At 36.5% G+C, this 24,496-nt stretch overlaps 1 protein-coding gene across 6 annotated transcripts in view; it reads right to left on the bottom strand.

Moving 5' to 3' along the window:
* The window catches only part of EML5 (EMAP like 5), a 113,834-nt gene that overhangs the window by 25,439 nt on the left and 63,899 nt on the right, over window positions 1–24,496 (bottom strand). For all 6 annotated transcript variants that reach the window (XR_005828802.1, XR_005828801.1, XM_040600083.1 and 3 more), the window contains exons 19-29: window positions 24,281–24,392; window positions 23,410–23,537; window positions 21,468–21,609; window positions 19,569–19,721; window positions 18,597–18,728; window positions 17,497–17,585; window positions 16,533–16,709; window positions 15,421–15,622; window positions 14,117–14,243; window positions 12,520–12,534; window positions 7,002–7,010 (exon numbers count right to left, since the gene is read on the bottom strand). Coding sequence is in view for 4 of the 6 variants with exons in the window: in XM_040600083.1 (XP_040456017.1) it covers window positions 7,002–7,010; window positions 12,520–12,534; window positions 14,117–14,243; window positions 15,421–15,622; window positions 16,533–16,709; window positions 17,497–17,585; window positions 18,597–18,728; window positions 19,569–19,721; window positions 21,468–21,609; window positions 23,410–23,537; window positions 24,281–24,392 (1,286 nt within the window). In the remaining 2 variants the exon portion in view is untranslated. The remainder of the gene's footprint in view (window positions 1–7,001; window positions 7,011–12,519; window positions 12,535–14,116; window positions 14,244–15,420; window positions 15,623–16,532; window positions 16,710–17,496; window positions 17,586–18,596; window positions 18,729–19,568; window positions 19,722–21,467; window positions 21,610–23,409; window positions 23,538–24,280; window positions 24,393–24,496) is intronic.

Here is a 24,496-nt window from a genome sequence, read left to right as displayed (position 1 = left end):
TGTTTTACAATGAAATGACCACTGGTAATAATCGTCTTAGCTTTTTCATGGTATATTCTTAAGGTACTTTCATCTTCTCTGTAGCAATTTTTATTGGGTAAACTTTAAATGCTTACCTGATCAACCTAAATACTTGAGAGAACTATTCCCACATGCCTCCAGTAGGCCCTAACTTTTCCTATTTTTCTAACAGTTTGTAGAAAGAACTCCAGGTACGCCTGCCCATTCAGTGTTACTTCAATCAACAGAAACAAATTATTGATCAGCGCTTAGTTGGAAGTAAACCATCACCATGCAAATGCACGAATATCAGCCATAACTTATGTTCCACTGTTCTGAATAGCCCAGATTTAATCAAGAAATCTCAACTAGATACATTTGATAAATATCTGTAACATATCTTTCAGATTACATTCAACTGCTCCTATACAAAGGAAGATGCAAACAAGTAAATTTCATTTATCAAAATTATGCAATTATTTCTAGTAATCTGCAGGAGCATTGGTTATTGATTCTACACACGCAGCATAAGTGGCCATGAAAAGAAAGCTGTAAGTTTGCCCCTTAAGAAGAATCATTAATTTAAAAATAATTCTACATATAGATTCAATGAAATCCAGCTGATTTAATCCAGTAGGCAGTGTGACAAACAAATCTCACACATAAAGCTCTTTAGTATTCCCTTTTTAGGATGAAGTACTTTTAATTCCATCTGCACTCCTGAATGACTTCAGTGTGTGTCTTTTCTGAGAACAACAGACTATGATTTTTTGTACACTGTGTATTCTGAACTACATTCAAGAAATATTTTTTCAGTCAAATAAAAGACCATTTTCTGAGTTTTATTTCTTCACTTTCCTTGTCTATTTTTAGGACAATTTATAGACTGATGTCATATCACCAGTCGAAAGATTTGTACATACTGTAACGCAAACTATACTACAACTGTAAACTGTGTTCTGAGATACTTCAGTTACTTCCTCTATGCTTAGAAGCTTGTAAAGTACTTATGGAAAAAAAATTACAAAAGAAAAACAGATAATGAAAAATTTCTGTCTAGTAAAGAAGTCTGTCAGAAGCCTGGATCACCCAAACATCAAGTTTATTAAAACTTGTTATTTTGTTAGATAGGGTCAGAGGGAGGTACTTGAAATATTTAACTCAGCATCATAAATCTAGATTTTATGAAATGTGAAATCTTTACTATAGAAAATTCAAATCCAGATCCAAAAAGAAATAGCGTACTTTACATTAGATAGTTAAGACAGTGAGTCTTTTCATAGGGAGTGGATATGGGCCGTATTAAAAAAAAAGTATCACAACAAAGTATGAAATAATAATTTAAAGTTAGAATAAAAAAATTCAAGGCATGAAGGAAAATAACCAAGGCTCATGTTTCATATTTATTTATAAATAAGTGTAAATTAAAACAGAAAACAATTATTGAGGTAGAACTTCACAAAGAATGGTAGTCTAACACTTGTTTTTTGCTACTCCAAAATTCCTCTTCTTGGAAAACAGACTTCTAAAAACTGGTAGTACAGGCAAAATCTGGGGACATGTGGACATGCACTACATTTCTCCTCACTCAGAGACAAATATCAAAAGACAGCAGCATTTAAATACACACCTTCAAGTCCTGCTTGAAATATGTCTGGTGGGAATGTATCCCCAGACTTCATTCTCAAAGGTCCTCAGTTACAGATCTTTTTTTACTCTCAGAGGTCTACCAGTTAGAAGGAATTCACATACACTTCAAGACAGAAAAGCAAGGCATTTTAATTTCTTTTTGAGTAAGAAAAACAGCCTGGACCTAGCTCACAGCCATAGCATCCTGTCCCTTAGCCTGTGAAGGTGAAAAAGTATTCTCCTCACTTTTGGAAAAAAGGAGGAAAAGCAAACCAAGCAGAGTCTGGGCTGCCCTCATCATCTATACTAGCATGTTGCCCAGTATAGGAGGCAAAGAATATATCTGATTTCTGTCAGCATTCCCAACATCCAATTTCATGACCACTCTTGAATCACTACTGTCTTCCAGTGAGTTCTTTCCAGGTCTTATACTTGATGTAAAACTCCTGGCCTCCCCAGCTATTTTCCAGGTCCTTCCTTCTCTTCTGTCCAGTCACCTGACTCCTAGCATCCTCTCATCTAGCCTGTCACATATCACAACAATAATATTCCTACATATGATTAAAATTCTCACTTTTTAGTTTTTTAAAAAAATAAACTAAACTTTTATTTAGAAGTTTCTAAATTATCAACAGAAAACACTCTCAACAGGTCACAATGTTTGTCATATTAAATATACATGGAGAGAGGTCCATTAAAGTTTTGCAGAGAGAAAAAAAAAGTCTTTGACCATATTTGTTCCCCTCCTCCACAGTAGATGAGCAATTTTAGTTATAAATACACTGATCAAGGGGCAACAGGTATCTCCCAGTGCCGCAGAAGCCATCTTATCACTGTGTGCTACTCAAATTGGGTCAAATCCAGTCAAGTAAAACTACTGAAATGCATGAACAAAAACTAAAAGGCACAGGTTTTGTATGGGAAATGGGCTTTCTGAAAGCACTTCAGTGATACAGAGAATAAAAACCTGCCCTTACTCATCCAAGTAAACGAAGAGACAAAGCGAGAGAGAAACCAATACAGCCCAGACCCAAATAAAATTTGTTGTTGTTGCTGGGGTAATAATCAGATAGCTTCATCAAACATTTGAGGTAAATTTACATTGATACCCTCTTCTTTCATAAACAACTTTTTTTTTTCCCCTCCATATGTGTTTTTTTTTTAAATGGTCACTCTGACCTCCCAAAATATTAAAAATTACAGGTTTGTTTGAGTGATTTGGGGTTTTGTGGAGGTTTGTTTGTTTGTTTGTTTGTTTGTTGGGGTTGGTTTTTTCGGGGGGGGGGGGGGGGGGGGGGGGGGGCGGGGGTTGCATATGAATACAAGAATTGCTTAAAACTGAACAAGTTTTAGTGCTTATGATTTCTGAAGTTAAATGGCAAAATAATAACCAGTTCTCTGTCTGTGCAATCAAAAGTCTCTGGAGAATGAACAGGACTGACAAGTTAAATGAGTTGTACATAACCATGATTACACATATCCTCTTATTTTATGCCTAAGAATTATAGTTATTGAAATATATCTAATACCTGATTTCTGTAACAGATTAATGATATTAAGAGCTGCTAACCATATTTTTTTCCTACCTACAGATTATTATTTTGAATTATAATTAAAATCCCTTACATCCTTTCAGACCTCCATAACTGCTGCTTATTTATTAGGTAACTCGGACCACACTTATAAATGCAAGAAGCTCCTTAAAAAATACTTATACAAAAGTAGTTCCTTTAAAACTTACATAATGTTGACTTTAAATCCTTTTAAAATTAAGCAAACACAACATGTACCTTGTCTTTTTAAACACGGAAATCAGGAACAATGCTGAAGTGCTGAAAACTGGAAGATTGTACACCAGTGATTCTGTTGGTCCTAACCATTAGTTTCCCCAGGAATCAGAGAGGTGGGAAAAAGAGGAACCTATAATAAATATTATCAATGTTCACAAGTTTTCCACTGTCATGTTACCTCTTCTCTCATCCCATGCAGCAGCTATAAAATCAAACAGCAAGCACAGTAAGGAGTATTGCAGAAACGTGACACTGGTGTACTGTTTGTTGTGCATGCTGCTTCTACTGGCATGTGGTAGAACTCAAAAAGGCCTCTGGAGGAAAAAAAAATAAATCCAGCCCTGTATGACATGCATATTAAGGACTAAAAAGAAAATCACAATGCTACCTGACTCGGCTGTGAGGCATCAATGTCCCAGATATGATTGCTAGCTTACACATACACCAGCAGAAAAAAAATTCCAAACTTTCTTGAATAAAGTAGAAAAAGATAAAACCTTCTTACAGTTCCAGAGAGCTTTTATAGCTGACAGACACATGTAATTTCTGATGCTTTTAAGACAGCAAGGAAATCTTTAAATATAGCTTCCTTTAGATTACATTGCAGCCAGCAGATGGAAAAAGAACATCAAGATTGTAGATCTAGTAATCTTGCATAAATTTCTGTATTACTGATATACTTTTTCTACTGTTCAAAGTAATGCCACTTGAAAAATAAATTAAAAAAAAATATCTATGAAAAGTAGTGCAAAGACAGGAGACTACTACGCATTACCACAGAGAAAACCACCTGATCTAAAGCATGATGTCCAAACTGTAGGGAACAGAGCCCAGTTCTCTTAGGTCAATTCCTAACAATGTATCCATAAAAATATTTTTATGCCCATCTGGATTTAGAGCTTCTAAGGAGAAAAAAAGGTATTCCCAGAAATGCTGTTATTTAGGAGAAACAGTGTATAATTATCAGTTGTCAGAGGCTAGTGCTGTTTGACTGCTCTTGCAAAGATACGTAAAAATCAGAGACTGAGGAGGACTGCATAGGTCAGCGGAGATCCAAAGAAATAACACAGATACATCTAAAGCAGCAGAGGAAATCCCTGAAATTTATATATTTGAGGTAAAGAAAATGAAAAGTATGTTCAACTAGTTTTTCCCTGAAAAAAACAACCCACCGAAACCACCAAAGGCAAGCTTAATAGCAGTCGGAAACTTGATGACCATAGTTAATCCAGAGAGCTTTGGAGAAGCAGCAAGTGACAATCCTGTGCTGACCAGGCAAGCGGCACACAAGGGCTGTAGACTCCATCACTGGAGCTCAGGCCTGCCTCACAGATGGGGGTAGGGACAGACTGAGCAAAACTGCCCAATCCACCTCCTGCTCACTCGAGAACGCTTCCAAACATTTTATATTTTTAATTTCTGATTTGTCATGGACAATTCAGCAACAGTCTTATTACTGTTGCTCTAGAAATTGATAAAACACAGCATAAAGAGCCCTTCTTCCACTTGTCACCCGCACATTTGATAGAGCACTCAAGTCTCATTTCTTTCCTGCCCCCTCTTATTTAATTTATGTCCCTAAAGATAAAAAAGCCAATTAGAGAAAAAGAAAGCAGAAAAACTAAATAGAGCAGAAGAGCACAGCTGAAGTTTCATGAAAGCAACAAAAACTGAAAGGACACGGTTCTGGCACAGGTCTATGTTACTGGAACTGAGCTGACTGGAAGTGAAGACTTCTCTGCTGCTCGGATCTAGAATGTGGCATTTTTATAGCGTTTGCTGTCTGCTAATCCCTTGTGATAGAATGGGAGAAGAGGTAAAACAATTTCACATTACGCAACTACTTGAAAAGACCATCTATACTTAAAAGCTGTACAGATAAAGAGATACAAATATAGGTTTGATATCCATCCTTAGCCTATCATTAAAGTATGTTTACATTTGTACATTACCATACAAAAGGGTAAAGTAAATGTACATTGGTCAATAAAACTTGACAATCTATATGCAGCTATACTATCTCACAGGTCACCTAAACAATGATATAAGTACCCACCTATGACAGACTAACTCATTGATTCAGAGCAGTGGAACTGGAATGCAAATTACAAGCACATATGCATTTTTTTCCCCAGTTAAGTTTAAAGACTGTAACTTGTGCATTTAAAAGCAGGAATGCTCAAGGACACCAGAATACATTTTCCAAGTGCTTTTTTAAAGGTACAAAGGCTGAAGATATTTTTCATTTGCTATTTAATGTGCAGGGAAGCCACTAATGGCATGCATATACAACACACAGTGGTCATATACCTGTATGTGTAACTGGCTGCATGATCATAAACTGTGTGCAAAAGATGGGAAGGAGAGCATGAACATTTTGGGGTGAATGCACATACAGATGGGATCAGTTTGAACATATGGAAGCAGAGTTCCAGCCATCTATCACAGGGCAAATAAATACCTCAACATTGGCACTTAATTTTCAATATGATAACAGAATCTATATATATAGTTTAATAATCCTTGTTATGAGACCATAAAAAATGGAATACAAGCATTTTGTAGTAGTTTGTGAAACAAAGAAATCCCTTTTCATGGTTGTCTTGTATCATGTTGTTGTATTTCACTCACTGTTTTTATTCTTGGTACTGAATTTCTAAAGTTATTAAGGGAGGGTCTTCTGTGGTTAATATAAACTGCCATCAATTCTTTGAGTTCCATGGTAACTTATGACAATGCCGATTACAACACCTATTTCTGTTTTAAAAATCCAAGTGTTGTTTTGGGCATGGTTTCATAGAGCAAGTTACAGCTGTTGGTACGAAAGAAGTCCCTTCCTGTGAGGGTCACCATAGCTGCACCTTGTACTCTGGGGGAGTTGCAGAGAACTTGGCAACTGATTTTGCAGTAGCCTTCAGCAGGAAGTGACTTTCACTCCCTCCCCAAAAGGTGTTGGCAAGCATGAAGTAGAGAATTAATTTTAAAAGTAAGGAGGAGTTCCTTCCACTTACTCTTGGTAAGACTGTCAAAGCCACCTATGAAGCTTTAGAGGTCTGCTTTCCTTTAGAAGATAATGAAACCTGGTAGTTTTTAAATGCTGCTTCTAGACAGTGATTAGTCATAATTATTTTCATGTGCCCTATGAATAGTAAGTGCCATTTTGTATGCACTAATGCAGATATAGGTAATTTATTACTCAATTAATTCAACAACATAGACAACTTGACATGTCAGGTGGGACTGTCCCATCAAATGTAAAACAATCTACTTTTGAGGTTCATAGCTGCCCAGTAGAGAGTGCTAATCTCTGTATTTTAATAAATATTATTGAAAAATACTATTTGTAAAACATGCAAGTTTAATGTTCTATGTAGTTAATTTTCTAGCGCTAAGTAAATAAATATCTAGGTTACTGTATGGAATACAGCTACAATGAATACATATAAATTTAAAATCTGTAGTACAGCAATATTTTGAAGAGTGAGAGGTGCATGGCATAGCACCCTACGTGACAGATGGCTTTTTAAGGAAAATGGGAGATGATAGTAAAATATGGACTAGATAGCAAAATAAAAGCATTACCTGGAACCTCTTTTCAGCAGCAGGTGGGAAAGAGAAAAGGATTACTTATACAAGTTTGGCTGAAAGCTAGGTGTCAGTGAATTATTTATAGAAATTATTATTATTATTGACTTTCTGGTTCGTTTACTTTTTTTTACAAGGGGGTTATTCACAACTTCATAGGTTATGTAAATCTATTGTACAGAAAGCTCCCATTCACTTATATGAGAATCATGAACATGTGTTGGCATAAGAATATAATTCTTAGGACTGATCCGTACTGTAAACAGAGAAAGCAAGCAGAAGCAGACCCAAAACCCGCTGAAGTATGTCAAGCATTTAAAGAGAATTAAACACAACAGCCAAATTACTCGAAGTTGTGCAAGTTTAACTTCCTGAAATGAGCTAGTGAATAGAACATGTCAACTCGCTATTAAAGACAGATGCTCAAGTTCACTCAGAAAAACACATTCAGTTATACTAAAATACATTTATCTCAGCTAGTCAAAATGTGCGGGGTACTGAGCACTGCTGATACATACTGTTTTTTCATTATTGAATTCAGTTTGTTGACTGAAGATATTTTGAAATCTGTTTCACAAATTTGGTGCACTGGATGGGTTTTCTCAGTTGTATGTGATGCCTACTCCTACATTTAAACTAGCAAAACATCATTATTAATCATCAGAATATATGGGCATGTACAGATTATTTCCTAATATTTGTACTATGCATGGGCACTTTTCATTAGTCTGATTAGCAGTTACACTTCCTTTGTTTTGATTTGCTTTTCTTTTAACTGCAGCAAGGAGGACACTAGTTATCAGTCTTTTCCACTTATAGGTGAAGGAAAAAGATTTTTTGTCTCATCTGTTAGGGAAAACTTTCCAGAAAATTAAGACAACAGTACTGAACAACTTGCAAATGGATGTGGATGACGTAAGGTTCAGATAAAGGAACCGCCATTTCAGTAGCTTTCTCCCTCTTTCACACCCTCAGAAGTAAAATTTACATTTATCTACCCTTTGTATCAGGAAAAAAAAAAATAACTCTTCACTTCTGGATCAGTACAGGACTAGTTTGTAAATAGTTTATAAGCTCCCTTACCATTATGAATACTCAAGAATCTGAAATAGGTTATGCATTTATGTACATCCTTCCACACAGAGAGAAATAATCCTCATGACAAAAAAACCCCAAAACAAACCAAAAAACAACACTGGGATCTTCCCATACAAGAGATCTTGGCACCTGACTGAGTAATGGTATGTATTAAGAAAACAAGATAGTGATGACTATGAGAAACAAACACTGAATATGGTTTTAGTTGCTTGCAAATATTTAGTATGGTAAATTCACGGTGAAAAATTCAACCAGAATTCCTGGTTATTTAGTTTTGAGATATTTTGGTACAGCCATTCTTGTCTCAAGTACATTAATCAGAGCATCATCCCTTTGACAGTGACAAATACTGAATACTTCAAGGAGTTTAAGAACAGAATAAGAATGGACTGATACCCTCCAGATTCTTCTCCCAACCTCCAGTGATTTCCAGTTCAGGGAGTAGCTGAGCCAGAAGTGTTTTAAAAATTAACCACCCATGATGAATTTTTCTCCTAAGCAATTTATCCAGCCCGAAAACATACTAGGAAAGAACTTTCAGTAAAGGACAGAAACACAGTTTTCCAAGTTATTTTGTGCTGCTGAATATCCACAAAGCTCTAGACAACCACATTAGATAAACAGTAGATATATTTTCACATTAAAATATTATCTTTTAATATTATTACTCAGAAATTACAAACAATTCAGATTACATAGTGCTGTCCTACAGCCAATGCCATTTTGTGTTTTCAATTGAAGTTAAAGTAAATATTCCAATGTAAAATATATTTCATGGTAATTTTACTACTAGAGAATGACATATCATGAGTAGACGTAACCTTAAACTATATTGCAAGCAGACCTTAAACTGAATGAATCTGAATAAAATCTTGAGTCCTAGCATCCCTAATTTTTAAAAAAACATGCCTGAAATTTAAGAAGTTTCAGGTTTCAACATCTTTCCATTGAGCACATCAACTTTTACGGCACTAGCATCTCTTATTTTCAAAAAATACTTCTCTCTCTCTCTCATTTTCTTTCAACTATCAAATTGCTTAGACAAGACTGTTAGGAAAAAAAAACCCAGAAAAAAAGTGGGGAAAATCATGTTTGTCCTGAAGGAAAAAATACAGACAGTCCTGCATTGAAGTATAAATTGATGCAACTCACATCTGAGTTAATATGTTAACCATAAAAATGATTAAGACACAGAAATGTCCACTGCTCCTAGTAAAACTGTGTTGTGAAGGGGAAAAAAAATTTTTTTAAACTTCTGCTATTGCAAGGGAAAGGCATAATTTATGAACAAACCCAGAAAACTGAGAACAGGACACTACCTCCATTGGAAACCAAAAATAATGCTTTGTTCACATTCATGTTCTGGGAAATGCATTTACATTTTTAATTCAGGGTCACTGGAAAATTACTATGATACATCAAAAGCTGAATCCCATGTTCCACACTTCACAGAGAACGTACCTACTCACCAGACTGCAGTGTTTTGCAGCCTCTTTCACTTATTCTCCCTTTCTAACCCTAGGGATTATTTAATTCCTTTCCACAGAGCTTTAGGAGAAAGGAGTGACACTGTTTTGACCCACACAGTGATATGTATTTTAATTTTTGGTAGACTAAATGTCCTAAAACTCTGATTTCCTATGTCACCCTACTACTTACAACATCAAAGGTGCAATCAACTTAAACTTTCTAATAATATTAGAATCAAAATAATTTTAGTGAATCAATTTTGGGTACCCAGTTGAGTAATTTCTAACTCTAAATCCAGACGATGGCCTCAGACTACAACTCTCGCCTTCACAGATGTGCTTTTGTGAAACAGAGGTAGGAAACAGATGAGATTTCATGCATGCTTCTTCCTTTAGCATTCTATTGTTTATGTCATTTAATACTCTGGATACTAATAATCGTATTCCTTCTACATAGAGGGAACTTCACTATGGCAAGGATTTATGAGTTCCACTTCAGCTGTCAGGTACAACAATCAAGTAGCAACATTATTTTTGGTATGGTCTTTATACGTAGCCTTAGAGTGTAATTATCTGGTAACATTTACGTCCATCTTCTCCCATACAGAATTAAACACCTCCTACACTCAACAGTAAAAGATATTCAGATACTTTCTCATAAGGAATCCCCTTTATACACAAAGTCAAAATTACTGCAAAAACATTCTCAGAGGCACATTCTACACTGGTGTACACCTCTGATCCTCAGAATACAAGGATTCCAATAAAGCGCTACAAGACACAGCTCTTGTAATGTTTGGCAGTCAATATAACAAGCCTATGCACAACAAGGAATGACAAAGATGTACTACCCGCCCCGAGCAGTTGTACTTGGTTTGTGTGGAAAGGTTTTGGTAGCAGGGGGACTGCAGGGGGGCTTCTGTGAGAAGTTGCTGGAAGCTTCCCCTGTGTCAGACAGAGCCAATGCCAGCCGGCTCCAAGATGTACCTACCACTGACCAAGGCTGAGCCCATCAGCAATGGTGGTAGCACCTCTGGGATAACGTGTTTAAGAGGAGGGGAAAAAAACCTGCTGCGGAACAGCAGCCAGAGACAGGCGGGAGAATACGTGAGGGAGATAACTCTGCAGACACCGGGCCAATGCAGGAGGAGGGCCGGAGGCGCTCCAGGCACCAGAGCAGATTCCCCTGCAGCCCATGGCGAAGACCACGGTGAGACAGGCTGTGCCGTCAGCAGCCCATGGAGGGTAATGGTGGAGCAGATCTCCCCCTGCAGCCCCTGGAGGACCCCACACCAGAGCAGGTGGGTGCCCAAAGGAGGCTGTGACCCCTTGGGAAGCCCGTGCTGGAGCAGCTCCTGGCAGGACCTGTGGCGCCATGGAGAGGAGCCCAGGCTGGGGCAGGTTTGCTGGCCGGGCTTGTGACCCCGTGGGGGACCCAGGCTGGGGCAGCCTGTGCCTGAGGGGCTGTGCCCCATGGGAGGGACCCACACTCGAGCGGGTCATGGGAAGGACTCACGCCGGAGAAGTTTGTGGAGAACTGTCTCCCATGGGAGGGCCCCTGCTGCTGGAGCAGGGAGAGCGTGAGGAGGAGGGAGCAGCAGAGACAAGGTGTGATGAACGGAGGGCAGCCCCATTCCCCATCCCCCTGTGCCGCTGTGGGGGAGAGGGGGGAGAACTCAGGAGTGAAGTTGAGCCTGGGAAGAATGTGTGTGTGTGGGGGGGAAGAGAAGGTGTTTTTAAGATTTAGTTTTTATTTTTCATTATTACCAAAGTTAAGTAAATCAAAGCACAGTAAACAAATTAATTTAATTTCCCCCCAAGTCGAGTTTGTTTTACCCATGACGGTAACTGGTGAGTGATCTTTCCCTGTCCTTATCTTGACCCACAAGTTTTTTGTTATATTTTTTTCTCCCTGGTACAGCTGAGGATGGCAGTGATACAGAAGAAAAGTCTGTACAGGTTATACATACTCTGCATAACTTATACAGAAATACACTGACTTTACAGATACACATTTTTTAAAAGGCTAAAAACCAGAATTAATTTGATGAAGGTTGCCAGTGGTAGAATCTAAAATTTAGATAAAGACAGTGGCTTGCTTTATTATGCCAAATTGTCTGCAGAAGGATACACAGAGATTGACACAATTCTAACGTCTGTCACCACAGGAATGTGATTTCATTGTGGAAACAGGATCCAGGTCGATATGAGAGGGGCTCTCTTAACCAGTGTAGGTCCAAGTGTCCAGGCAGCTCAGTCTACAAGTCTGAAGGGTGGCCTACCGCCTATGGATCTGCTGTGCTACAAATGTAAGAGCATGTTGTTGAGTATATATATATACTAAATAGGGTAGGTGTAAAACCCAATTACCTAATGCAGGCACCTAAGCTAGTGACTCTGCATGCCACATGAATGCTATGGGGACCTAGCTCAGATCCTTAAGTAGTGTAGGTGCATTGGTAAAATGCCAGGCTACTCTCATCCCCAGAGCTTCATTAGCTCCAACACAGTGGTGCAGACATGGTGGTACAGCTCGTATAGCCACTTCAGTCAACTCTGCAAAATATTCCCCACACTTTTTACTCTATGTTGGACCTCTACAGCAAAAATGTGATATAGTCTTACAGAAGTCCACAAGAAGTTACATGAACTCTCTGACTACGGTTACTTAAGTCAAGTTGTTCCTTAGCCACTCCAAAGTACTGAGGAAAATAGGATGAGATTTGATTACATCCTTGCAAATACTCTATTTAGCATCCATTCACGTCTACTTAGACCGAGAACTGGACTTATCCTTTATCGCTTATCCCTTTTCTACCCATTAATAAGCTACTATTTAATAGTAAAGAATTAAAGTCTTCACTTCTATTTCAAAGGATAACTACTTTCCCGAGCAGCTCAAGTTATTAAAAGGCATTTGATCCTGGACTTTGTGTAAATGAACTTACCTCACTACCCCCTGCCTTCATAGGAAGCAAAAGGAAAGTGAAATAAAAATAAAATTAAAATTAGTATTTATGAAAGCAGACTTACTAAAACATTTACCAATCTTACACAATACTAACTTTAGCAGAAGTTAAAATGCATACAGTAACAATATACCGGTTTTATTCTTCACAAAAACTTCTCTTGGAGGTTTTAGGGCCCCAAACTTTTAAACAATGCAGACAATGGAATTCTTTCATGAACTTTTATGCATTCTGAATTGGAACCTAGTATCTTACTACAGAATTAGTTTTTTTTAATATTTTCTTTGAAACTGAAAACCATAACTCACTTAGCTTCCACAAACAATTATAAAAAGAAATACAAGAGGCTTACAATCTCATTTAAAAAAATATTTATCACAGCTTTCATTAACAAGAGTAAATATAAATCCAAAATGTAGACACCATGCATATTATTTCTTTTTGACTTCCACATCAAATGCATCTGGTTAATAAACAGAGTATTTCTCATTTTAAATGCAAAATAGGAAGTCACTGCTTTATAGGCAGGTATACATTCTCTCCCTTCAGCAGCACAACTTAAAAACAAAAGTGACACCAAAGCTCCCACAAACGTCAGGTTGCATTTCTCAACAAGGGCATCACAGATCTGTCAGCTTTACTGCTCAAACAGGCACGTGCATCATAACAGAACTCCTCACATTCCTGCAGGAAGTTTCCAATCTGCTATTTCTCTACATCCTTACTTAATTTTATTGTGCTGTGTTTTCCTCACTTCTCTCTTCAATACTAGCGTTCCACAACTGCCACTGTAGGAATCCCTCTTTCCTTTTCCCTCACATACACTGTCCACATCTATTTTGCTGAACAACAAACAACTTTCAGGGTCCTGTGCTCAGTTGTGGATTCTGCAGCAGATTACGTTCTAGTGGTTAAAAATTCTTTTTCTTATGTCACATCTACTTTAACTGCTGGTCTTACTCTATTCTGCTCCCCATCCCCTTCTCTTCTAAAGCATACAATAGTGAACCAGGCAACACAACTAACTCTGCAAAGCAATCAGTTTTCCAAGACACATTAATAGAAATTGCAGAACCACTGTGGACAGAATTTTTCAAAGAAAGGTAGAAGTTATCTGGAGACAGAAACAATGCAAGGAGCAATTACAGCTGAATTAGTTAAACTAGATTTCTGGCAAAAACGAAAAATTGAAAGCTGTCTTTCAATAAAACTATTGTACAGGTTCACGCCTACAATACCAACACTAGATACCACTCAGTATTTAACTTTCAAAAGGAATATATTGTCAAACACCACCAAATAACAATTATCTCAAGAAACTCACCCAACATAATAATATACATGTATCATTTGTAGTCTTTCAGGCTCTCTGAAACAGAGATCCAGTCTAGTCCTTAGACAAGACTTTTCTTTAGCTGTGCTGTTGGGGTTTCTTCCCCCCCAAAAAATAAATAGTATTTCCACTTTTTTTCTACATTCCCTTTTAAGTTGCACATATATTCCAATATAATTATGTTTCACTATTAATCATCTTTTCAGATTGCTTTCTGGGTTAGAATTGTAATTTAGCACTTACCTTTCATCTAAGGTTGGCTCCTTTTGTTGCAGATGAGGCTTAATTCCAAACATTGGTCTAATGTTAGTTGATAAGGCTTTGATGGTGTAATTAATTTCATTTTCCCTTGTCACATCACTGTCATAACCTAACAAAATCAGAATGAACAGTATCAAAACAAGATATCAGAAAAAAAATTCAATCAAAATTTGTGAAGGTTTCAACAATGTACTGGAATACAACAATTACAATATGTATTATTAGTAATCTAAATACACAACAGAAAGAAAGTAGCTGGGAATCATGAACATAGTTAATAGAAGACATTCTAAGAAAAAAAAATCTCTACAATATCTTTGTGAAAAAAATTATTAACAAAGATTTAAGGGACATTCAAAGCTATCCCATTTCTGCTTGGTTGGCCTTAACTCAGGGCCAGTAACAAAGGACCTCACTACATGACACCTGCTGTTAAGTTCTGGAAGATTTAGCGCCAGGTTGTTCTCTATTTCAGGATCTGTCCTGGATGTAGTCTTCAATATTTTTAAGCAGAAAGATAGTGCCTAAAAATTCTTCCCAATATGCTTCTAATATTTAAAGTGTCTCTTTGGCAATTTAGCAGGTTTCAGTGAAAACCGAAATTAATTTATTACACAGAACTATTTGAAGAGTAGCAGTGATAGTTTAAAAATGCTTCAAGACTGAGGAATTGACAAGGGGGGAAAATTACACCTGGCAGCAAAGAGAACAAGTTTGGAGGCTTATGAATCCTTGGAATTATAACATGAAAAGGAAACAAAGTATGGCAAAACCATAGAAGTTAATTCTATGAAATGTAATAAACACTTTTAACTGCTGATATTAAGATCTTGCAATAGATTGTTCCATATATGAACATCAGTCTGCCTCAGTCTACTATGTTTTTGTGTTACCAAAACAGATGCTGTAACATCAAGATAACTATGATCTCACATTATACAGATTTCAACATAATACCATTAGAACTGGTGTACAAATCTAAACTATGATGAATGTATTTATTTATATAGATTTTTGGAAGTTACCTAGAATTGGCACTTAGGTTTTTTTTCATTTAAAAGACATCAAGAGCCTTTTTTATATACGTTGACACAAACACTTCATTTTCTTCACAACAGTTTATCAGTCCTTTCCCCCAAAATATATTTTGCTTAATGTTTTTGAAGCATCTTCTCTATTTAAGATTAAAACAATCATACGTAAAACCTGTACTTCTAAATTAGCAGTTTTCCATTAAGTCTTCTCAATGTAGTATAATCCAGTTGGTTTTATAAATTATCACTGACCTCCATCTTCTTCAGAATCTAGATCAGACTCTTCACTGTCACACTGCCTGCTATCCCTGTGTCCTTCCACCTCGTAAGTCCACAGCATTAAAGAGGTGTCTGCTCCTCCAACAGTGACCAACAAACTGTCATCATAGGTCCAACGGACATTTGTTACATGGGTACTGTGAGCGACATACCTCTTAAATTTTCCAAACTTTCCCTAGAAGGTAGAAGAAAAGACACAGCTAATAGAACTAAAACACATTACCAGTGCAAAACGTGTTCTTTACTTCTTTACAGTTTATGCTTCAGCTGTTTTGCATTTGTGTGCATCACATTATTTGCCAAGTTCCTCTACTATAGCAACTTCATGAAATGTTAATATTGCCATACCAAACATGCAAGAATTTGTTTTTAAACAGATTACAGCAGTATTGATCAATTTTCCTAAAAGAAAAAATAATCTAACAGATCAAGAATAAAACACACAGACTATTTTTCCAATAAACAAGTCAATACTTGTGCATTGTTACCATCCCTAGCACAGCAAAATATTCAAATTGAAGACATATTTACTGATAAATATACAGGAAACTAGAAAGGTTCTGGAAAAGCAGTAAAAATACAATGTACTTCTGGAACGGCTTGTCTATGATGCATGATTAAATAATATTAAAGCTCTTCATCTTAGAGAAAAGTGACTGAGTTTGGACAGAATGAAGGTCTATAAAATCAGGAATTAAATGAAGGTGACGAAGAAGTGTTCAATGTCTTCCAAAACAAGAGTTTAAGAGGCTAAAAATAACACTGATAAAAACGACGCTAAGGATGCTAATACCCAAGATATTATTAGACAGTGCCTGTCCCATTCCTGTCCTTACAGTTTTTCCTATGCATTTACCACTGTCATGGCACTGCCATGCCACCAGAATGAGATGGTTCTTACATCTGACCTGGAATGGTCATTCTTACTCTGAAAGTTTAATGCATTGCAATGTAATATTGAATGCCTTCTTTGATCATAAGGACAAAAGTATAAAAGCATTATTTTGTTCTGAGTGATGAATTTTTACACATTTGAAAAGGCAGTTTTATTCAATCTTCTCCATGAACAGCTGAAAATTACTTACTTTAGCAGGGTATCGAAACAGTTTCACAAATCCAAAATCATCTCCTGTGGCTAATACTTTACTATCACTAGTGAGGCATGAAGCAGTTACATCTGTGACTTCACCAATTATCGGCCAGATTCCTTCACAGCAAGAGCCCAAAACACTTGTCCATGATGCCCAGCCAATCTTTTCTACCTACAAAAACAATCTGTTTGAGACAGAGCATGCTTCTTCCTAGGCAGTTTTCTCCATACCTTATTTCAAGAAAAAGTCCTTGCACTGAAAGATATGTCACATCTAAAAGATAATACTTTAACAGTGACTATTCAAGATTTCATTAGAGACCCTTAATTTTACCTCTATTAACTTCCAGTTCTAAAACCTCTAGAACTATTAAAAAAAAAAATTGACCTTACCTGCCCTTCCAGGTTGGAAAAAAAAAATTATTTTTCAACCCTACCTTTCAACCTCATAGACAACATTATTTGAGAATTATCCATTTTCACTGTCTGCCCTATGACAATGCTCTATGTCTGAGAAAACAAATCAATATTATAGCTACAATGCACTACACTGGCCTATGTAAATTATGTATTGCATTGTTATATAAAGACATGCATGAAGTCTTCCACAGCAAGATTAGGGCTAAATAATCTGCAATAGCTTTTCAAAGGTGTTTAGGTACCGAAAGAGGCATACAGAAGTCCAGTGAGATTTTCATGAGTGCATGTGTCAGCCAAGTGTCCATTTCTTAACAGACGAGACAAATGTGATATCCCCACTGCATTTTATCATTCTGATTACATTATTTAATTGAACAGGCTGCAAAAAAGGATAAAGGACAGCGAATGCTTAAACAGAGGCTTTTTCAACAGATCAGTTACAATTGTAGTTTTATACACCATTCCCTCTTTTGTGGCATAGACAGTTGCATCATAACTCTACCTGGCAAACAATTTAAGAAGGCAGTCTATTTCCTCACCTCTAAACTAGGAATTGTCTGTTTTTTCCCACGAGGAGCTTCAAAAAATAACTGCTCTTTAGCACCAGTGTTGACTTGCAAAAGCTTCCCTGTAAAACACATTACATATTGTATATTAACATTAAATAGAAGATTCCATTTTACAAAAAAAAAAGTTATTGTGAAATTTTTGTTGCTAACAATATTACACAAATTATTTGTTTTCAAATAAAGGAAAAATTTGCACACAAACTGTGGATCTGGAAGTATGGGCTTCTATAGATCTGAGTTCTTTGACCCCTTAAATTCACAGTCCTTCCTCCTCTCTTTGAAAACTGCAATAATGCATCACTTCTCTCCTGTTTATGGTTGTCCCATCAGATGGTAGACAAAATGTACTAGGTCTAATTCAGAGCTTGTTTGTGTCAACTGCCTGACCAGTATGCAAAGTGCTCTCAGGACTGAGAAGCACATATGCTACCTGGCCAGTGGCTGCTGCCAAGCAGCTAATTTCTGCTTGCCTTTATACTACTATTTTTCTGAGGGAAATTCTCGTTAATATTTCTGTCCCCTTCCTGTTTTCAAAATTCTCAGAGGAAGCTAACTTATAACACTTTCAAATTAAACTAGACTGTTTCAAAAACGATTAAGTAGATGCGTAAGAGCGGGAACTAACAGACTGCATCACTGCACTGCCTTGTTTTTGTAAGAAACTGCTAAAGTTAATATTTAAATGAATCACATATTAAGACCCAGGAAGACAGGAAATCCAGTCTTTCTGCTGTTTTTGACAATGATACATATTCCTGTGCTACAGATGCAACTGCATTATGCAGCACATTATTCAAGTAGAAGTCAAACAATAAACACAGAAGATGTAAAAAAAAAACCCCAAACCCATCTATAGAGACAATCTATTTTACTTGAAATAGCACAGCTTCTAAATATATTAAAACTGTTATTTTTACTACTATTTATATTTATTCAGATGCTGTGAGCATATTCATAAACTGAAGAAATAACTCTGTCACTGATACCATAAATTCATACTGTAGATGTACTGTATTTAGTCTATAATTTAATCAAACTTCCAGTAGATTTTTAGAATAAATTCTGCTTACCCCTTATGTCCCAGTCCATGTGTGTGATATAGCTGGAGGCTCCCTTGCAGATTCCTACTCGTTTACTGCTCATTACATTGTAAATATCTACAAAGTTGTCACAAGATGCCACAGCTAAGTACTTTCCAGCCCCTAAAACACATCAGTAGAAACACAAGAGATTTTCAAAATCATAGTTCTCCATATATTAAACACAAGTACATTCTGGGATTTAGCTATAACCAACTCAATATTTCTCTGAAATTAGCTTGCTAATTTATACACAGTCCCTGACAGACTAATGTTGATATCACATAATCAAAATTCGTATGAAATATACAACCATTATATCATTACATCTTCAAGCAATAAAAATTATTTGATGAAATTTTAAACATCTGTTGCTCTTAGAGAGTGGTAAGGCTTAGACGACTGAATAGTAATGTTGCATGAGAACTGGTATCAGTAGTTAGCACGTATTTTTCTTACGGAAGAGTATTTTCACTGAAGTAGTATTATTAATTTAGGTCATACATTTGAGTTCCTAAATAAGAGCTGTACTGTTTGAAAAAACCTAGCCTCACTGGGAGTGCTGTAGGGGGAAAAAGAAGAAAAAAAAGATGATGCCAGAACTTCTGACACATCAGTTTCAAGCACTCTCATTAGCTAACAGTAACCTCAGTGAAGAGCCAAACTTATGCAGCTCATAAAGTGGAACCCTAGGGACCTAGGGAGGCTGCGGGATGTTCGTGATTTAAAACCGACTGTTGCATTCAGAAGGTTACTATCAGCAAACCTATTACAATAATCTCATCCTTAAATGAGAAATATAGGACTTCACACCCAGTATTATTCAAAATGTTAATAATATTAGTGTTGCTAACTTGTTACATGTAAAAGAGTATTACATATCACTGCTTCTTTTATCTTTTAAAGGTTATAAAGCTTGCTTGAACAACCTTGATATAAAAATATTAATTTTAAATTACTTACCAGGAGAAAATCGGATCTCTGAAATAACATCTTTCCTGTGCTGGAAAGAGACGAGATCCTCCAGGGTATCTGCATTAACTATCAAAAAACTTCCATCATTGAGACCAACAGCTAATGCTTTTCCATCAGGAGAAAAGCAGCAACATCTACCTCCTATAAGGAATACAGAAAGGGTATTTTTACTTCAGGTAAATCAGGTACAGGTACAGTGCATAATCCCTCTTTTAGATTTATTTTTCTAGCAGTAAACCAAAACTATTCTTATAATATATAGTCTCATGAAATTTTTTAGATGCTGCCGAGATAATTTTCAAGCTTTACATCTGCAATAGCACACAGAAGCTATTGGAAAATCAACAAGTACACAACCCCAGAATCTTAGATTAGATTTATCTGCATATTAATTGACAGTGTTCTACATTAGTAATACAGATTAATCACTATTGTATGTATATTTTTTATTTGCCCTCCTTAGCATCTGGTGCCAGTTGTTTGTTACCATTTCCTCTGGGAAAGAGAACACAGCTGGAAAAGACCTTCTGGACTCACAGAATCCAGTCATTTGCTATCACGATCACTGTGTCATATAATCCTTTTAATAAATATGTCAAGTTTCACTTGAAAACCAGCTTAATTTCCAATCTAAATTTATTTATGGTCAGCTCATATAGATTTGTTTCCATGACAGAATTTTTCATTAGCATAAATATTTTTCCCTGTTATTTGTTCCTCTGATTAACTTGATAGTAATCCTTTATTTAGCTTCTCATTCATTATCCTGCTGCTCCTCCTTCTCCATACCCAACTTCCAGTTTTATTTCATTCATCTGAACGCAGATGAGAAGTGTAGATGAAAAATATTCTGATTAGACTCTGGTAAATTACATTAATACTTCAATACATCCTGGGAAAAATACCTCACTATCACATGTAATTGTCATCCTGTGATCAGCTAGAACATCCTGAGCCTTCCGCTCCTCAGTTACTCCTCAGCTACACAGACATTTTTTTCTTCATTGAGTCTTGTCTTTTTTAATTACCAAATATTATCTCATTTCCATTACTGCAGTCCGCAGAAGCATCCAGCTCTTTCTGTACAGTACACACGTGTTTTCTAAGATCACTAAAGCATCTCAAAATGTGCCTCATCAGGAAATGAAGTCACCACAGTCCTTTTTTTGCCAAAACTACTCTTAAAAATATTAAGAAATAGCAGGTTTAAGACTGGAGCAGACTTCACCAACTTAAAACTTTGTTGTTTAATCCCTGTTTGTGCCAGCTCATGACCTTACATTTGCTTTATTAATCCAAATCATCTTCAACTAAGCTTCCTATAATGTTTGGATCAAAGATAAAGCCTATTCTATTCCCTTGTCTAGTGAAGTATATACAGCATTAAAAGCTTGTTAAGGCCAGTCCGGTCTAATCCTAAAAAAGTCTCCTTATATGATGTCACTTACAACAGATTTTCCACCTGTCAAAATAAATTCAGTTACATAGTATACAATGAGTAAGAATTTTATGTCTGTTCTCTTTTCTTGACATTCCAGGTTCTTCTAATATTCACAAAGAAGAGAGATTCAACATCTAAGATTTCTTCCAAAAAATTCTAGATTTGAAGTTCTCCAGTGTTCAAAAATCTTGCAATAACACAGCAGATTTATGTAACTTTTATCATAAATTCACTGACTTAACTATCTTACAATTACAAATAATCCTAAGAACAGTATTACATAACAAGATTATTTAGCTTAAGGGATACATAACTTGTGAACATAGCATCAATAAAATAGTTTGAGGAAAGAAAGGTATTTATTCAGTCTTGCTTTCAAAAGATTCATAATGCTAACAAATATCAACTGAATTCAGTTAAATATTTTTTCATATTAAGCATCTTACCCTTCTTCAATTTGCGAACAGCTAACATACAATGGCTAGGAGATAAATCCCATATTCTTAAGGTTTTGTCATCACTTACAGTGGCACAAATAGGTAAATGAGGATGAGTAGCTAGACCCCAAACTTCCCCCTCCATGTGACCCTGAAAAAACACGAGTCAGATGACTTTGTATTTTAAACTGAAATATGAAATAATACATTTAAGGAAGTAATAAAAAAAAAAAAGGACAGAGAACATGCATATCTTTGGAGCGTAATACAGAAATACCTGAGTAGAAACATAGAACTTGGAATAAACCTCAATCTGCTACTTAGAGCAGAAGTGCAAATTATAGTAATTAGTACTATAGAAAACCTTTGCCTCAGAAATAATCCTCACACACATTTATGTCAATGACATAGATGCTGGGATCAAGTGCATCCTCAGCAAGTTTGCAGATGACACCAAGCTGCGTGGTGTGGTTGACATGCTCGAGGGACAGGAGGCCATCCAGAGGGACCTGGACCAGCTCGAGAAGTGGGTCTGTGTGAGCCTCATGAGGTTCAACAAGGCCCAGTGCAAGGTCCTGCACCAGGGCTAGGGCAACCCCAGTATCCATACGGGCTAGGATGATGAAGGGACTGAGAGCAGCTCTGCCAAGAAGGACTTGGAGGTACTGGTGGATGAAAAGCTGGACATGAGCCAGCAATGTACACTTGTAGCCCAGAAGGCCAACTGTATCCCGGACTGCATCAAAAGCAGCACTGCCAGCAGGTTGAGGGAGGTGATTCTGCCCCTCTGCCCTGGTGGGACCCCACCTGGAGTACTGCGTCCAGCTCTGGAGTCCTCAATACAGCAAAAACACGGACTTGTTCAAGCGGGGAGTAGGACTACAAAAATGATCAGAGGGATGGAAAAACTCTGCTATGAGGAAGGACTGAGAGTTGATGTTGTTCCGTCTGGAGAAGACAAGGCTCCAGGAAGACTTTACTGCAGTCTTCCAGTACTTATAAAGGGGGCCTATAAGATGGGGACAAATATTTTAGCAGGGCTTATTGCGATAGAAGAAGGGGTACTGGTTTTAAACTAAAAGAGGGTAGACTTAGACAAGATACAAGGAAGACTTTTTATGATGAATGTGGTGAAACATTGGCACAGGTTGCCCATGAGAGGCTGTACATGCCCCATCCCCAGAAACATTCAGGGTCAGGTTGGACAAGGCTCTGAGCAACCTGGTCAAGTTGAAGATGTTCTGGTCATTGCAGGGGGGCCGGACTAGATGAGCTTTAAAGGTTCCTTCCAATCCAAACTATCCTATGACTCTGTAATGCAGATTTTTTTCTTTACCTTAAAGTTCTAATATATTCTTTTAAAAATTAATAATAATCTTGTTCTTTACATATTGCAGTGGCCACTTAGAAGCGTGATTTAAAAGATCAACAGATTTTTATTTAAGTATGAAAGAAATTCCTATGATGACAGAATGTAAAAAAAATCTGTTTGGCAGTCAGGCTTAAGAAATGCAGTCTGTTTGGTATGGCAAAGGAAACTGAAATATTTTTTACATAATTACAAAGACAATCTAAAAAAAACCCTCAAGGAGGCAACTTTTAAAAATAATGAGTAATTAGTACTCAGAAAAAGTTAATAAGAAATTTGGTGGAGAATCCACTGTTTCACATGCTTTTTTTAAAAAAAAAACCCAAACAAATATGATCTTGGCCTGTTTGAAAGGATAAATTTATTGAACAAATTAGTACATGAAATTCTGTGATCTGTTTTTCTCATTGAGGAGTCATAATGATCTAGCCTAGAAAAAAAAAAAAAAAGATTTTTTCTATGAAGTGACAGTAACTCACTAACTTCAATAGTAATTTAAATGCTTGTTATTTCACAACAGTCTTTACTTGAAAAATACAAGTGTTTGTGGTATGGAATATTTGATTGATATTTAACATGTACCTGAACCAGCAGAGTTATTGGTCCACTTTTATCCACCTCCAGTATTTCACCATTCTTTGTGCCCACTAAAATATGACCATGTCCTAAAGATATGGCACGTATAGAAGGATTATCTTCCAAAAGGAGACCTAGAACATTAAAATGTTAGACGACAGAAGATTCTCAAATATGTCTTAAAGAGGATTTTTCACATATATGCACATTACGTCTCACTGTAGAAAAAGATACTCAGTAGTAAACATGTAAAAACATACTCCTGCATGGAAGAACTTACATGTTTGGATCCATCTGGGTGTATTTAATGATTACCAACTGACACTAACCTTTCTTCTCAACGAACTGTCTTTGAAGTTTAATCAGCCTGACTCATTGGCAATCTTAGTGAAAAAATGCACATGTGAAGTATCAACTATAGAAACATATTACTACCATTTATGGCACCTTCAAACCCAGTTTTTTTGTTAAACAGTATGAGTTTCCATTTATGATTTTTGAAAAATCAAGCCATATACGTTAGAACACACCAAATGTAATGGGGGAGGGGGGTGAAGAAAAGGCTATCCAGAATTATCAGATAGGGAAAACTGTAAGATCAAGAATAAATAGAAGTAGAAATAATAGGAATGAAAATCTTCTTAAATTTCTAAAGACATACACATTTACAGAAAATTAAGTCATAAAATGTACTAATATCTTACAAAACTGACCACAATTCTAAATTCCCCTTCTTTCTCCGAAACAAAAAAATCATTTTTAGTATTCATTATGTCAATTGTGGATTTTCTGCTGTTGGGGAAGCAATTCCAGAGAAAGAGTTGTTTAAATAAAGTATTTTAAATAGAATAAAAAAATAGCATCAAGTCTGTGTTACCTTTAGATCCCGGGGCCAAAGCAGCCCTTTTGATGGCATAGGTTTTGAGACAACGTTCAAAGGTATCATCCCAGAGAGCTACTACCCCATCCTTTCCCCCAGTGACAAATCCCTGGAGAAATAAATAAAAAAATAAATATCACAAGTTATAATCAATTATCTTTCCTTAATTTTCCAGTGATTCCTGCCAATACTGAAAACTGATTATATACAACA

The sequence above is a fragment of the Falco naumanni genome, chromosome 7, assembly GCF_017639655.2.
Source record: "Falco naumanni isolate bFalNau1 chromosome 7, bFalNau1.pat, whole genome shotgun sequence".
Taxonomy (NCBI): domain Eukaryota; kingdom Metazoa; phylum Chordata; class Aves; order Falconiformes; family Falconidae; genus Falco; species Falco naumanni.
This window is presented reverse-complemented; position numbering and strand designations above follow the sequence as displayed.